The sequence below is a fragment of the Uranotaenia lowii genome, chromosome 3 (genome assembly GCF_029784155.1).
Source record: "Uranotaenia lowii strain MFRU-FL chromosome 3, ASM2978415v1, whole genome shotgun sequence".
Lineage (NCBI taxonomy): Eukaryota > Metazoa > Arthropoda > Insecta > Diptera > Culicidae > Uranotaenia > Uranotaenia lowii.
In genome coordinates, this window is record NC_073693.1 from 90316054 (window position 1) to 90331080 (window position 15027).

Consider the following 15027-nt stretch of genomic DNA (forward strand, 5'->3'; position numbering starts at 1 on the left):
AAACATACATATTTCTGTAAATTCAGTTTCAGATAACCTTAAAACTTAATGAACTTCAAGACAGCCGGAAATAACCTCCGCCCGGATACTCACATCTCATCCTCATCATCGTAATAATCCTCGTAATCGTCTTCCTCTTCATCGTTTCCGAACCCGTCGGCGGCTTGCTGTCGTTTGACTCGCCGGGGCAGCTGTGATTGCGAATGTGATTGGGACCGATGGCGTCCCGTCGGATGCTGTTTGCTCCAGATGGCCCACCAGGCGAAATCGAGACCGGAAATATCATCCAGCGCTTTCTCCTTCATCTGCTGTGCCACCGTGTTGGCTATCAGCTTTTCCTCCGGGAAAATCGTTTTCCCACAGCCAATCTGCCGGAGGCAGTCAGAGAAAAAAAACGGAAAATTAGAACCATAATAATAAAAGCATCAACAGAAAATCACGGTTGCAGCGAAAGATTTTCATTTGTGAGATTAACGAATCGAATAATTAGAAGTAGAAGTAGAACATACCAAAAATCCAATTCGGCCAAGCTTTCGACTGCCAACGGCGCTGCTGCCACCCGGGAAGCTATTTCGTCCCCGGCGGATCGCATTGCTGGTCATCTCGTGAATATCGGCCCGGCCCACGTCGTCGATGATGAAGTTTTCCTGTTTATAGAGAAGAAGAAATGTTGGAATTTGAAAAACTAATTAGATTATGTGACAGCGAGTTGGCAATGTCATTTGTCCCGGAATATTACAGGAATTTGCCTATGCAAGAAAAAACCTGATTCAAAAGATAGAAAAAAAAAAAATATATTGACCATTGATCAATCATTTGGAAAAAAATTAATGTTTTTTTTATGAAAATGATTTTTAAAACAAATTTTCTCCCTGGAAATAAGGTAGACTCAGTTTAGTGTTCTACGCATAGTTAGCAGAGTTTTTAAGTCTTTCTGACCTAACATCTACCTACTAAGCGTTCTTTCGACCATTGTCCTTAAGTTAGATTTCGTTAGGAATTCCAGCTCCTTTGGCTTTGTATTTAATTTGGATGAATTATGGCCTAATGGCCTGACAACCTACAATCTGACAACCTACAATCTGATGACCTACAGCCTGATGAGCTACGGCCTGACGACCTACGGCCTGACGACCTACGGCCTGACGACCTACGGCCTGACGACCTACGGCCTGACGACCTACGGCCTGACGACCTACGGCCTGACGACCTACGGCCTGACGACCTACGGCCTGACGACCTACGGCCTGACGACCTACGGCCTGACGACCTACGGCCTGACGACCTACGGCCTGACGACCTACGGCCTGACGACCTACGGCCTGACGACCTACGGCCTGACGACCTACGGCCTGACGACCTACGGCCTGACGACCTACGGCCTGACGACCTACGGCCTGACGACCTACGGCCTGACGACCTACGGCCTGACGACCTACGGCCTGACGACCTACGGCCTGACGACCTACGGCCTGACGACCTACGGCCTGACGACCTACGGCCTGACGACCTACGGCCTGACGACCTACGGCCTGACGACCTACGGCCTGACGACCTACGGCCTGACGACCTACGGCCTGAAGACCTACGGATTGATGAATTACGGCCTAACGACCAACGGCCTGACGACCTACGGATTGATGAATTACGGCCTAACGACCAACGGCCTAACGACCAACGGCCTGATGACCAACGGCCTGATGACCAACGGCCTGATGGTCTACGGTCTGACGACTTACGGTCTGATGATGCATGGCCTAACAACCTATCAGATGACAACCTATGGTCTGTCGACCAACAGCCTGACTACCAATGGCCTGACTACCAACGGCCTGACGACCTACGGCCTCATGTCCTACGGCCTGACGACTTAGAGCCTGATGACCAACGACCTGAAGATCAACGGCATGATGACGCATGGCCTAATAACCTATCAGATAACAACTTACGGCCTGTAGACCTAAGTCCTGACGACCTAGTGTCTGACAACCTAGAGCCTGATGACCTAAGTCCAGACGACCTAGTGTCTGACAACCTAGGGCCTGATGACCTAGTGTCTGACAACCTACGGCCTGACGACCTACGGCCTGACGACCTACGGCCTGACGACCTACGGCCTGACGACCTACGGCCTGACGACCTACGGCCTGACGACCTATGGCCTGACGACCTATGGCCTGACGACCTATGGCCTGACGACCTATGGCCTGACGACCTATGGCCTGACGACCTATGGCCTGACGACCTACGGCCTGACGACCTACGGCCTGACGACCTACGGCCTGACGACCTACGGCCTGACGACCTACGGCCTGACGACCTACGGCCTGACGACCTACGGCCTGACGACCTACGGCCTGACGACCTACGGCCTGACGACCTACGGCCTGACGACCTACGGCCTGACGACCTACGGCCTGACGACCTACGGCCTGACGACCTACGGCCTGACGACCTACGGCCTGACGACCTACGGCCTGACGACCTACGGCCTGACGACCTACGGCCTGACGACCTACGGCCTGACGACCTACGGCCTGACGACCTACGGCCTGACGACCTACGGCCTGACGACCTACGGCCTGACGACCTACGGCCTGACGACCTACGGCCTGACGACCTACGGCCTGACGACCTACGGCCTGACGACCTACGGCCTGACGACCTACGGCCTGACGACCTACGGCCTGACGACCTACGGCCTGACGACCTACGGCCTGACGACCTACGGCCTGACGACCTACGGCCTGACGACCTACGGCCTGATGTTGCATGGCCTAATAACCTACGGCGGCTTACATCAGGCGTTACACTTTTCTATCGAACATTACCAAAACTTTTTTATACCATTTAGGCAACTCTACGCATCCAAAGTGTTAAAAACCGCTAATTTACTTCATAATGATATCGAACTTGAATAACGGCACGTCAACCAAGCATACGATCCATCAAATAAACATGTTCCTATTCACTACATTATACCATAATTCACAAGGTCTTGTTTGAAAAAATTGAGGGGCTCTTCAAATTGACCTTTAACAGCCTTAAGCTAAGAAAAAGTTAAGCGTGCCATTTGGTCTAAAAAATACTCCAAATAATTTCCATATGGTTAAAGAAATTTTGCATGAAATCTATTGAATAAGGGAAGTTTTTCCATGAGTTTTTTTTTAATATCAGTCTTGTTAAGTGCTGTTGGACTAAATTGACCAAAACGTCAACCGTGCATCAAGAAGTTTACGATACATACATGTTTGATTAGAATGCTTAAAAATCTTAATCTATCAAAATTTTCTCCTAAATTCTTTCCACCTCGGAAAAATGTAAATTTTGTTCTCTCGTACAATCTAGGAAGTTTGATTTTCACCTAACCTAAATCTAACCTTCAACAAGAAAAGTGTAACTTCGAGCTAATAAGCATATCTTTTGGCCTCAAAACAGCTTCAAATACTTTTCAAAGTGTATAAAAAATCGTTTGAGATTTGTTAGGACATCTGTAGTTAAATTTAATGTAGAATGATCTAAATAATGCTTCAATAGCTAAAATAATGCAGAAGATGGCAAAACATTCAAATCCATACTCATATACAATTATTTCAAAAGATATCTCAAAAACTTTATCCACAAAACTTATTCATCCAGTTTGATGGTAAAGGGTGTCCACGATAAAATTGCCACACACAAAATAGATTCGCAAAATTCGAGTTTCCATCCGATTGCCATCAAATTTTCAGAGATTGAAAAATAACTATTAAACCTCATTTTATTGTTTTACTCGTATTTTATTTACAGTCCATACGCAAATGTCCGCACCTTAACCCCGGCCATAAGATTCTACACAACCTGTGAATCAACCGTTTTTTGCATGTATTTAAACCCATACTTTCTTCAGTTCCACGACTGTCTTCACTTCCTTAGCTCGTTTAAGAAGGTGCTGCTTCACTTCTCGATGGGGCGAGCTCTGGAGTGTTGGGAGGGTTGAACATTTTCGGCACGAAATTGACCTTATTGCCCGCATACCACTTCAGCACATCCTTGGAGTAGTGGCATGAGGCCAAATCCGGCCAGAAGATTGTTCGGACTTTATGGGCCTTCAGGAGAGGAAGCAGCTGCTTCTGGAGGCATCCTTTCATGTGCACCTATCCGTTTATCATGTCCTGGATCACGAAAGGTGCACTCCGCTTCCCGCACGTGCAGATGGCTTGCCAAACCAGGAATTTATTCGCAAATTTGGACATCTTCTGAATGCGGACATGCTCCGGAACGCTGAACTTATCTTTGGCCGTGAAAAACAGGTTGCCGTGAATCTGTTTGAAGTCGGCCTTCACATATCTTTCGTCGTCCATGATGCAGCATTCAACTTTCGTCAGCATGTCGAGGTACAACTTCCTGGCACGGGTTTCGGCGGACTTGTTCTGCTTTTCGTCGCGATTAGGGGCCTTTTGTACCTTGAAAGATCGAAGCCCAGCCTTAGGTTTGGCCTTCTGGACAAAACTTCGGCTTAGGTGTAGCTTCTTAGTCACATCCCGAACGGAGGCGTTCGGGTTTCGGTTGATGGCCCCAACTACGCGGTAGTGATTTTTGGTGTTATACGGAATACTTTTCCCTTCAACTGTTCCTCGAACCGCTTAATCACTCGCGATACCGTGATATTCGCGATTCCCAACGTTTTAGCGATGGAACGATGCGAGAGATCCTTGTTCTCGTGATGAATGCGTAAGATTTTAGCACGCACGTGTTGTTCTTCCGACTCCATTTCTGCGAGTTTTGATCACAGGACTTTAAAATTTACGAAATGGTTACAATGAACTATGAACTAAATTCACCAAAATTTTCATTAAGTTCTACCCAACGGTTAAAAAGTTAGAGCAATTTCATAATGTGGCAATTTCATCGTGGACACCCTTTACATAATATCAATTTGAAAACTAATTGAGGCATTTTTTAGTCCAAACGGTATGCGATAAAAATCATAATGAACCAATTTTTGTATTTAAAAATTAAAACAACTTAAAAAAGGATTCCTTTTCTCAATTTTTTCTACTTGGAAGGGTGAGCATTGATACAATTTCCCGTATGTAAAGGGGACCCTACAAATATTACATTACATCTTTGAGGGGTTACGCTTTGTGGATTATACTTAGAAAATATGAATAGAATGTGTTTCATAGGGGGAAAGGGGGTCAAAAATAATCGAAAATTGAGTTACGTCATATTTGAACGGCCCCTAGATAACGTGCCGCTGTAAAGCCTCCCCACATTTGATACATGAACCACTGTAGAATACAATTGATATTGTAGAGCTGAAATTTGTTTGACTGTCTTTTAAGACGATTTTAATCTGTCCAAATAGGTTTTTAAATTTTTCGTAATTTTTTGATACATTTTTGGTATTTAAAAAATTTATTCAAAAAAAAACAAAGTTTTTTTTTATTTGTTACTTTAACAATACACTTGTGATCACAGTAATTATAATAAACAATATTTTTTATGAAAGGGTGTTTTTTCAACAATTTTACCCTCACCGACTAATCATCCGCCCGGTTGGTTTGAACCGATTGAAGAAGTCCTCGAAAAGTTCACTAAGCGATTTGACCAGTTCTTCCGTTTTCTGTACCACTTCTTTCTGCTCCGGAGACAGCGTTGTCGTGGTAGTAGGCACCGTTGTCGTTGACGTTGTTGTCGTTGGTTTTGCTGTTGAAGTTGTTGTAGTTGTTGAAGTTGAAGTTGATGAAGACGTTGTTGAAGTTGATGATGTGGTCGTTGTTGGCGTCTGCGTAGGGGCTACGGGATCATCCGTTATGGGTGCATCAGTCGAGGGAGCTGTTGTCGACGATTCCGTCACTGTAGAGGGATTCGTTGTAGTAGTATCATCTGTAACAGGTGCCTCAGTTGAAGCAATCGTTGATGGTGGTTCAGTGGTGGGTGTTTCTGATGTAGGTGTGGTTGTCGGAGTGTCACTTGTAGAAGCTATGGTAGTTTCTAACGTAGTTGCTGGCTGTGTCGAAGGAACTTCCGTAGCTAGTTCGGTTGTCGATGGCACTGTAGTTATTTCTGTTGACGGTTCTATTGTTGAAATCGTTGTAGGTTCAGCGGTCGTTGTAGTTGTAGGAATATCAGTTGGCGGAACAGTTGTCGGCTGTGTCGATGGAACTTCCGTATCGGGTGGATTGGTCGAAGGAGTAGTAGATGGTACTTCACTTGTTGGTGCTGCTGTCGTTGTAGTAGGATTATCCGTTGTGGGCGCATCAGTCGAAGGAGTGGTTGTAGGTTCTTCACTAGTTGGTATTACTGTTGTAGAAGCTTCACTCGTCGTGGTTTCGATCGAAGGTGTTTCGGTGGTGGGCTGGTCAGTAGTTGGGACTGTCGTCGGAACATCACTTGTAGTAGGAATATCTGTTGTTGGGATAGTTGTCGGTGCTTCTGTGGTCGGCTGTGTTGATGGAACTTCCGTATCGGGTGGATTGGACGAGGGAATTGTGGATGGTTCTTCACTTGTCGTCTGTTCTGTCACTGTAGAGGGATCCTTTGTAGTAGTATCATCTGTAACGGGTGCTTCAGTTGAAGCAATCGTTGATGGTGATTCAGTGGTTGGTGTTTCTGTTGTAGTTGCCTTACTAGTCGTAGTATCTGTGGGCAAAGTTTGGCTTGTTGTAGGTTCAGTTGTCGGAGTGTCAGTTGTAGCAGCTGTGGTAGTTTCTAAAGTGGTTGCTGGCTGTGTCGAAGAAACTTCCGTAACGGGTTCAGTTGTCGATTGCACTGTTGTAATATCCGTCGTAGGTTCAGCGGTCGTTGTAGTTGAAGGAATATCAGTTGGCGGAACAGTTGTCGGCGCTTCAGTTGTCGGCTGTGTCGATGGCACATCCGTATCGGGTGAATTGGACGAAGGAATTGTGGATGGTTCTTCACTTGTCGACGATTCTGTCTCTGTAGAGGGATTCTTTGTAGTAGTACCATCTGTAACGGGTGCCTCAGTTAAAGCAATCGTTGATGGTGGTTCAGTGGTTGGTGTTTCTGTTGTAGTTGCCTTACTAGTCGTAGTATCTGTGGGAGAAGTTTGGCTTGTTGAAGGTTCAGTTGTCGAAGCGTCAGTTGTAGGAGCTATGGTAGTTTCTAACGTAGTTGCTGGCTGTGTCGTAGGAACTTCCGTAACGGTTTCAGTTGTCGATTGCACTGTTGTGATTTCTGTTGACGGTTCTATTGTTGAAGGAATATCAGTTGGCGGAACAGTTGGCGGGACAGTTGTCGACGCTTCAGTTGTCGGCTGTGTTGATGGAACTTCCGTATCGGGTGGATTGGTCGAAGAAGTAGTAGATGGTACTTCACTTGTTGGTGCTGCTGTCGTTGTAGTAGGATTATCCGTAGTTGGCGCATCAGTCGAAGGAGTGGTTGTAGGTTCTTCACTAGTTGTTATTACTGTTGTAGAAGCTTCACTCGTCGTGGTTTCGATCGAAGGTGTTTCGGTGGTAGGCTGAGCAGTAGTTGAGACTGTCGTCGGAACATCACTTGTAGTAGGAATATCTGTTGTCGGCTGTGTCGATGGAACTTCCGTATCGGGTGGATTGGACGAAGGAATTGTAGATGAATCTGTAGTTATTGGTGGAGGTTCTGTTGTTGTCTGTTCTGTTGATGGAATAACTATCGGTGTTTGACTCGTCGGCTGTGTCGTAGGATCTTCCGTAATGGGTTCAGTAGTCGATTGAATTGTTGGTGAAGGAGCTTCACTTGTTGGCATTTGTGTCGACGATTCTGTAGTTGGGTTATCCGTTATATGTTCTGCGGTCGTTGTAGTGGGATTATCAGTCGAGGAGGCCGTTGATGGCTCTTCACTGGGTGGAACTTCTGTGGTGGGTGCTTCGGTAGTTGTCGTTTGTGTTGGCGTGGCAGGTTCTGTAGTTGGCTCCTCTGTTTCTGGTTCAATAGTTGATGGAGTTGTAGACGGTGCCTCACTAGAAGAACTTTCTGTGGGTTTCGTAGGAGCTTCTGTCGCTAGCGGTGCTGTAGTCGGAGTTATAGCCGAAGTAGTCGTCGGTACAGTTGTCGTAGTCACATCACCATCACATTGTACATTTTCAGGGAAATCACACTGACAGATCTCGGCATTGAATAGTAGATTTTTGGGACATTTCATAACCAAGGGTATGAACGAAACACAGATATAATATTTTTGACATTCTTCGTGCGGACGCAAGGTCAGGTGCCCAGGATCGAATATCCCGGGACACGTCTGCGTTTTTTCGACGCAACTTATCTCGGCTTCCGGTTCACTGTCAGCTGATCTGCTTAAGAAATATTTAAGCTGAAGTTTCTTCAAACCACCACACATTTTCCCGACAGAGGTCGAACAGCTTTTATCACTATCATCCCACCAGGAGCCTTCCGGGCATTTTTGCACCACAGCCAGTCGACCAACACAGGTTACATATTTTTGACAATCACTGTCGTGGGCAAACATCTCCGATGGCGAATTTGATCTCTTCTGCAGACACAAATTTTCACTTTCCACTAGTGTCACCAATAGTGAACTGAATAGAAGGAGCAGAGCAATCCATCGCTGGGAATCTGAACGGAGAAATTTTGATTGGAGGTTAATTTGAATGACGGGGTTCTTCAAAGTCTTACTCGACATTTTGGATGGATTTGATTCAGCGACCTTCGGCCAGTGTTTCGCGTTACTAGGCTCGCAAACTGACCAACTAACCGCTTTTATTCAAGGAGAAATAGTTTCACCTCAAGTGTTGCGATAGAAATTTTTGCTATCGAAATGCAAATACCATCGACAGACTACTTTTGATAAGATCCTTTTCTGTTTAAATTTTCTACGATAAGAAGTGCTGTTCATTGTCTACTGACTGGTGAGAACTAAATTGATTCTAAGTGTGTTTTTTATCTTTTATCGATACACGTGAATCAAAATGTGTAGCTGGTTCAAACTGCGTATTAGTTTTGCTGCGGAAATCACTTGATTTGTAATGCACTAGACTTTGAATAATCACAGCTGACACATTCATCGTTTTGCGAATAAAACTCAGAGTGCTCAGAAACGAATCATCAAATTTGTTTCATTATTTTTCCCCTTCAAAGGATCCAAAAGGGAACAACAAAATAGATAAAATCGTTATCATCTCTGCTGTTTGCTTGTCTCTTGAAACTATTTCCGCTCCCTCCGGCGGAGGAGACTCATCTTTTTATTAGGTATGGAACTCTTTTGGGTGTGGAATTCTCTAATTGACCACATCTCTTTCAAGCTAAAGGGCCGAACCGACTCGCTAATGAAATGGGATCACTTAATCATGATTAATAGCTGGGATCCATTAGAGCCCGGCTCGATTATTGCCGACGAAAGATCTTTCACCGGATTGGAAAGCCGAAACCGGCACGTGCCTTTGAAATTTGATTGTCAATGACGTTTTGAAATCGGTAGCGAATCGATGAGAACAGTTCCGTGGAGAAATGTTTATAAACTTAGGAATTCTAGAAATTAATAAATTGAAGCCCACCCAATACGAGTTTTTAAATTGTCTTTTTCGTTTAAGTTTTTTCAAAAGCTTACCTTGGGAACCAGGAAGAATTTCGACAGCTTGTTGATCGCTTTCTGACGTTTCTTCTCGACAATTTCCTCCCAACTGTGCGATCGAAGCACCAGCGAAAGGATGATTTTGTTTTGAGATGATGGACAGTGCGTTTTCTCCTGAAAAAGTTGATAAAAGTATTCAAAGTCAATTCGTTACAATTTTTTGAACCGAAATGTTCTTAACAACTTACCTTGGAATAAATTGATTTGATGGGTTGAGCTTTACTAACTACTTCTACGGGTTTTGCCAACATCGGCTGAAAGAAAAGCAGAAGATAAAGAAATAACAGTTAGAAAATATTTATAACATTTCCCCTATTTTATACCAAAAGCCCTCCTCCTAGAAAGGTGTTGAGGTGTCAGATTTAATACTCGAAAAAGAACGAAAGACCGAACCTTAAGCGCAAACTCGTTAATAAAATGTGATTAGTTAAGGGTATCAATTTTCCCTTCCTTCTCCTTCGTTAAGATTCCTACCTTCTGGGAGACATTCCCAGAGCCAAACATGATGAAGGAACAAACTTACTGAACGTGATTCAGCGACTGGTATTTATGCTTATTAAATTTTCCTTTAAGAGAAAATAAATGTATCCATCGCATTTCGATAGAGCAAGGCGCCCTTCATCGGGTGGGGTGTGTGCATTTCTGAATAAATTTGAATATCGTTAATTTTTTTTTTGATTCGGTCATCGAAGCCTAGGTTTGGGATGGCTATATTTCATGTTAAGGGCTGATGGTTGGTTGTTTTGGATAGTAGGTTTGTTGTCCCTCCCGTTCGATAGCTGTTTCAGCTGTTTTGTTTACATCCCGTGACAAATTTGACCTACTTTCGGGGACATTTGAATAAAAGTTAATTGATTGATGAACCAGAATGTCTTTTCTAATGGAATTTTGGCTATATAAATGAGAAAAAAAATTAAGAAAAGCTGATTCGGTGGAAAAAAGACTTTTAAAAATCTTAAAAAAACATTTTAAATTTATAGCCAGTTCATCAATCCTTTTTTTAGAGCCCTCAGAATGGATGATGGACCTGAATGATAAAAAAGGTCCTTAATAAAAAAAAAGAATGGATGAATAATTTATCATTAACTATACATATCGCGTGAGCTTTCATCACGCGAAACATCTTAGGAATTCACAGAAAACAGCTGCAAAAGTTATCAAAACAACTTTAAAATTTGTATTTCATTTTTAGAATGTATTGTCCAAGCTACAAACATTCTAAATGGAAAGTCGTTGCGACTAGTTTATGTCAGCTTTTGCATTTTTTCGCAATAAAACTGTTTGTTTACATTTTGTTTCACACTACGTAATGAAAGCTCACACCATTCAATATATTTTTCCCATTGGCCAATGAAAGTTTTATTCTTCGAATAAGAAACAAGATTATTGAAATCATGTCTTCATAATTCATTCTTGGATCTTAAAGACTGATCACGATCATGGTCGCAGGAAACCCCCGCCACGCACTAATGAGGGTTCAGAAAAAGCAAATGAGGAATTCTGCTCTTCACTCAAAATTGAACATTCTTAATCCAATTTTGAAGATTGAGTAAGGTTATTCAGAAGTGACTCAGGAACAATCTTGACTCAGATGCCAGTATATGTATCTAAAACTAATTCATAATCCAGAATTCTGCTATGGTTCTCCAAGAATGTTTCTCTTGCTGATAGAAATTAGGTTCTAAATATTGAATTTAAAATGAGATTGAACTAATTTAGAAGCTTTTGGTTCCAAATTACCAAAATCAAAATTGTTTATCTTTTCATATTTTCGTGTTCAGTATAGGATTGGTTTAGTTTGAATAATCATTAGAATTCAAAAAAATATGAATATGAAAAATGATATAAAAACTGTTTTGATGTTCTGGTTCAAATTTGTTTTTGCATTCCATTCAAAATTTCCATTATTCATTATTTTCAAAACTCAAATATTTTTTTTCAATTTAAATGATTTCTTATAAAAAAAATTCCACATATGGAAAAAAAGAAACCATTCTGGGTATTTTGGATACAGATTCAAGATCTAAAACTTATTTTTATGCAGAATACGAACGTCACAAAGCTTAAAAATGTCGATCCAGTATTGACAACTCAGTATTGAATTCATCACTAGAAACGCATATTCTAGTTCAGATTCACAGGTCAGATTTGAGATAAAAAAAACCCAAAACATCAGAATTTAGATTGAAGAGGTATGGTTTAGGGCTCTGAAACAAATTTTAATTCAGGACTCATATTTAAAGCTCGGATCCGGGATTTGGATTCAGAATTTTTTTGGACATTTCAGGCACTGAACGAGAATTCTCATTTTCATGATCACAATTTCAAAATTTAAATTTTTTATCCAAATCAGTTTGTATACACAATTAAGCTGAAAATCACCAATAAAGCATAATTTGAGTAGATTTTGCAAGTTTTGATTAATGAGAAAACCGGATTTTAGTTATTAAAAAATTATTTAAAAAAATTTGAAAAAGAAAAATGTAATCTTCACGTTAAAAAAATTCCATAAAATTTCCATGTTTTGGAGAGTATAGTTCAACATTTTTTATATTGCAGTATTTTTTCAAGAGCCAAATTTATAACAAAATTCCTTAATTTGGCCAGAAACAGGTCTGAACCGCCAAATTTGTATCTCTGACTTTGCTGAATTTGCTTGAGAGTTTGGTAGGTTAAGCTTATTGAATTTGAGTATACAATATTTTTAGTAAAAATTAGAGGTTTTCATAAAAATCTTAAATAAAATATTTTTGTTATCGATGAAACTAAGTTTTCTATTTTGTTACTTGAAGCGTCGTTAAGGCTTCCTATTTTAAGATTTTATAATGTATTTTCTTTGTTTGTTGGCTTTTAGTCTAATACAAATAAGATTGTAACAATATTGTTTACATTACGTCCGACGTTTCGGCCTTGAGTCTTGGCCTTCTTCAAAGGAAATTATGTATCATACTGTACTGTACTAGGTGGTATCGTCTGTGGTGGTTGTTCAAAAGTTACTATTATAATAGTCATTAGTCATCACTATGTTAATCAGAATAAACAGAACAAAATTCTAAAACCTAACATCTTCTAGTTTATTTCTTAAAATTTTGATTAACAAAAAATCGTTTGTGTCATTACAAATATTATGCTGATACGAAATATTCTTCACAGCACCAATTTCAGTATCAATTTAAGTTTGTATTTCTTGTTTCTTTAAATGCTCAACATTAAATTCAAAAAGGTTTTGGCCACAAAATCGACAATCTTCCGAGGTGTAAACAATTAACAGCTAATTTAGACTAATTTGGGTGCACTGAATCTAAATATGCAATTTATCTCTTAGCTTTTGCTATTGATAAAAGGTTGAAATCATTTAAAAAAAATTCCTGAACTTTTTTGAAAATAAATTTAAACAAAAAAATGACATTTTAAAATTAATGTTTTAAATCAATTTCGAATTTCCTCAAGACTTCAAGTAATTTTGAGTTCTGAAAAAAAAATATAAAAATTTTCTATTTGTTTACATTTTCCCTTTAACGAATTTTCAAAGAAATATTAAACCAAATTGAATTTAAGATAATTTTTAAAGCATAATTATAATCGTTTTGAGATTCAACAAATAAATTAAATGGAATCCAGTCTTTTTTAAGTTTCTGCAATAATGTTAGAAATACTTGTTTAGCTCATCCCTTATTTGAAAAGATAAAAAATTGTCAAAACTATACAATTTTACTCTTTTAGATCATGCATCGTCAACATTAAAATATTATTCCTTTATTGAATGAGGTTTACGTAATAAAAAAAACCAGAATCAGTTTTTTTTCCTTAATGAATATTTGTTATTTCATCAGTTAAGAAGAAGAATTTAAAATTTCAAATCACCGAAACTAGAGGTGATTGACCAAATTTGACTAAAGATTAGACGATCAAATCTACCTTATCAATTATCAAAACACTGACGTTAGACGTGTTTATTGGAAAAAAACCTTCTTGAATGTTGAAATACTGATATTTTCTATCTATATATTTTGTTTTAAATAAAAAATAAGTTCACCAAATTTTAAAGTGCTGTTTTTTTTTATTTTCAAGTTAATTTACCGATTTTTAAAATCAAATTTTTAAAATTCCTAAAAATATTTTCAATGACATACTTATTTGTTTTTTCCATTCTGAATGTTTGTGTAATGGAAACATAAGCCTTTGAATCTGAATTTTTGAAAAAAAAGAACTTAGTTTCTACCTTCTGTTCTGTCTAAGACCCAATATTTCAGTTGAAGGTGACAAAATCTTCTGAGCTTGAAATTCAAAACTTGATGGAAAATTTATATACTCTTTATTTAGATTTATAATATTAAATCATGTTTTTTGAATCGATTAAATTGAAGAGTTCGAAAAATGAATCAAAGCAGCAACTTTAAGCTAAATTTGTATTTGGTTTGTGCTTTCAATGTTTACAATACTTCAAACCATCAAAGTAACATTTCGTTCACCCAAATACCTTTGCATGCTAAATTTGATTCCCCTCGCTTGATCAGTTACTGAGTATTGTTAAACTTTGTATGGGCCCCCTCCCATCTTTCTATCCTCCGAGAATGAGACGTTTCAAACAATCATAACACCTTTTTCTATATTCAAAAATCCTCCCTTGGCAATTTATTTCCATTTGCTCGAAAAGCTATTGAATTTTTCAGTAAAAATTGTATGGAAGCTCCCCCCCCCCTTCCCCTTTAAGTTTGCCTACTGTAAGAAGAGATGGGTCTCAAATAATCATTGAAACATTTCTCGTATCCAAATACTCTCACATGCCTAATCTGGTTCCATTTGCTTGACTAATTCTCGAGTTATATTAAAAATTGTAGAGAGCCCCCCTCCTCCCTTTATATTTCCTCTCTGGAGAAAAAGAAGGGGTACCAAACATGCATTGAAATATTTCTCGAAACCAAATACCCTCCCAAGCCAAATTTGGTACCATTTGCTTGGTAATCGTACAACACCTTTCTTCTCTTTCGCTCCTATCTCTGCTATTTATTTTTGAATAATAAATTCTGTTATCACGCAAGTAGTTAAAAAGCTGTTCACACAACAAAAGCCCTGCTCACATTTTCACCAACTATTCAATTTCTTCTACCCAAAGCGCTCTAGCTTTGATCTTTCCACCTATAATACTTTCATGTTCTTTCTAAATATTCTACCTTGAATTTTCACAACTCGCCGAAATGCCAAAAATTAAATAAGAATAAGAATAATAAATTCTAGAATGATCCAAAAATATTGTATGAAAACCTTCCTCTTCCTTCCCCTCTTCCCGTTGGAGAAAAACAAAATAAAAACATTTCTCGAACTCGAATGTACTTCCATGATAAATTTGGTATTTTTGTTCAATTAGTTCTCGAGTAGTGGAAAAAAGGGAGATCCCCTCCCCCATTCTTATCTCCCCAGTGAAAGGACAAATGGATCTCAAACTTGACTGG

General features: G+C 40.0%; 2 protein-coding genes across 11 annotated transcripts in view; both read right to left on the minus strand.

Annotated features, from left to right (window-relative positions):
* Positions 1-15027, minus strand: part of LOC129754770 (uncharacterized) — a 601388-nt gene that overhangs the window by 61550 nt on the left and 524811 nt on the right. For all 10 annotated transcript variants that reach the window (XM_055750995.1, XM_055750997.1, XM_055750993.1 and 7 more), the window contains 4 exons: positions 9763-9828; positions 9551-9688; positions 510-647; positions 94-368 (listed from right to left, as the gene is read on the minus strand). In XM_055750995.1, the coding sequence (XP_055606970.1) occupies positions 94-368; positions 510-647; positions 9551-9688; positions 9763-9828 (617 nt within the window). The remainder of the gene's footprint in view (positions 1-93; positions 369-509; positions 648-9550; positions 9689-9762; positions 9829-15027) is intronic.
* LOC129754771 (mucin-2-like) lies at positions 5421-8765 on the minus strand. The gene is made up of 2 exons (XM_055751003.1): positions 8620-8765; positions 5421-8559 (listed from the first exon to the last, which is right to left on the minus strand). Exons 1-2 carry the CDS (start codon positions 8624-8626, stop codon positions 5519-5521), a joined length of 3048 nt encoding a protein of 1015 aa, XP_055606978.1. The 5' UTR covers positions 8627-8765; the 3' UTR covers positions 5421-5518.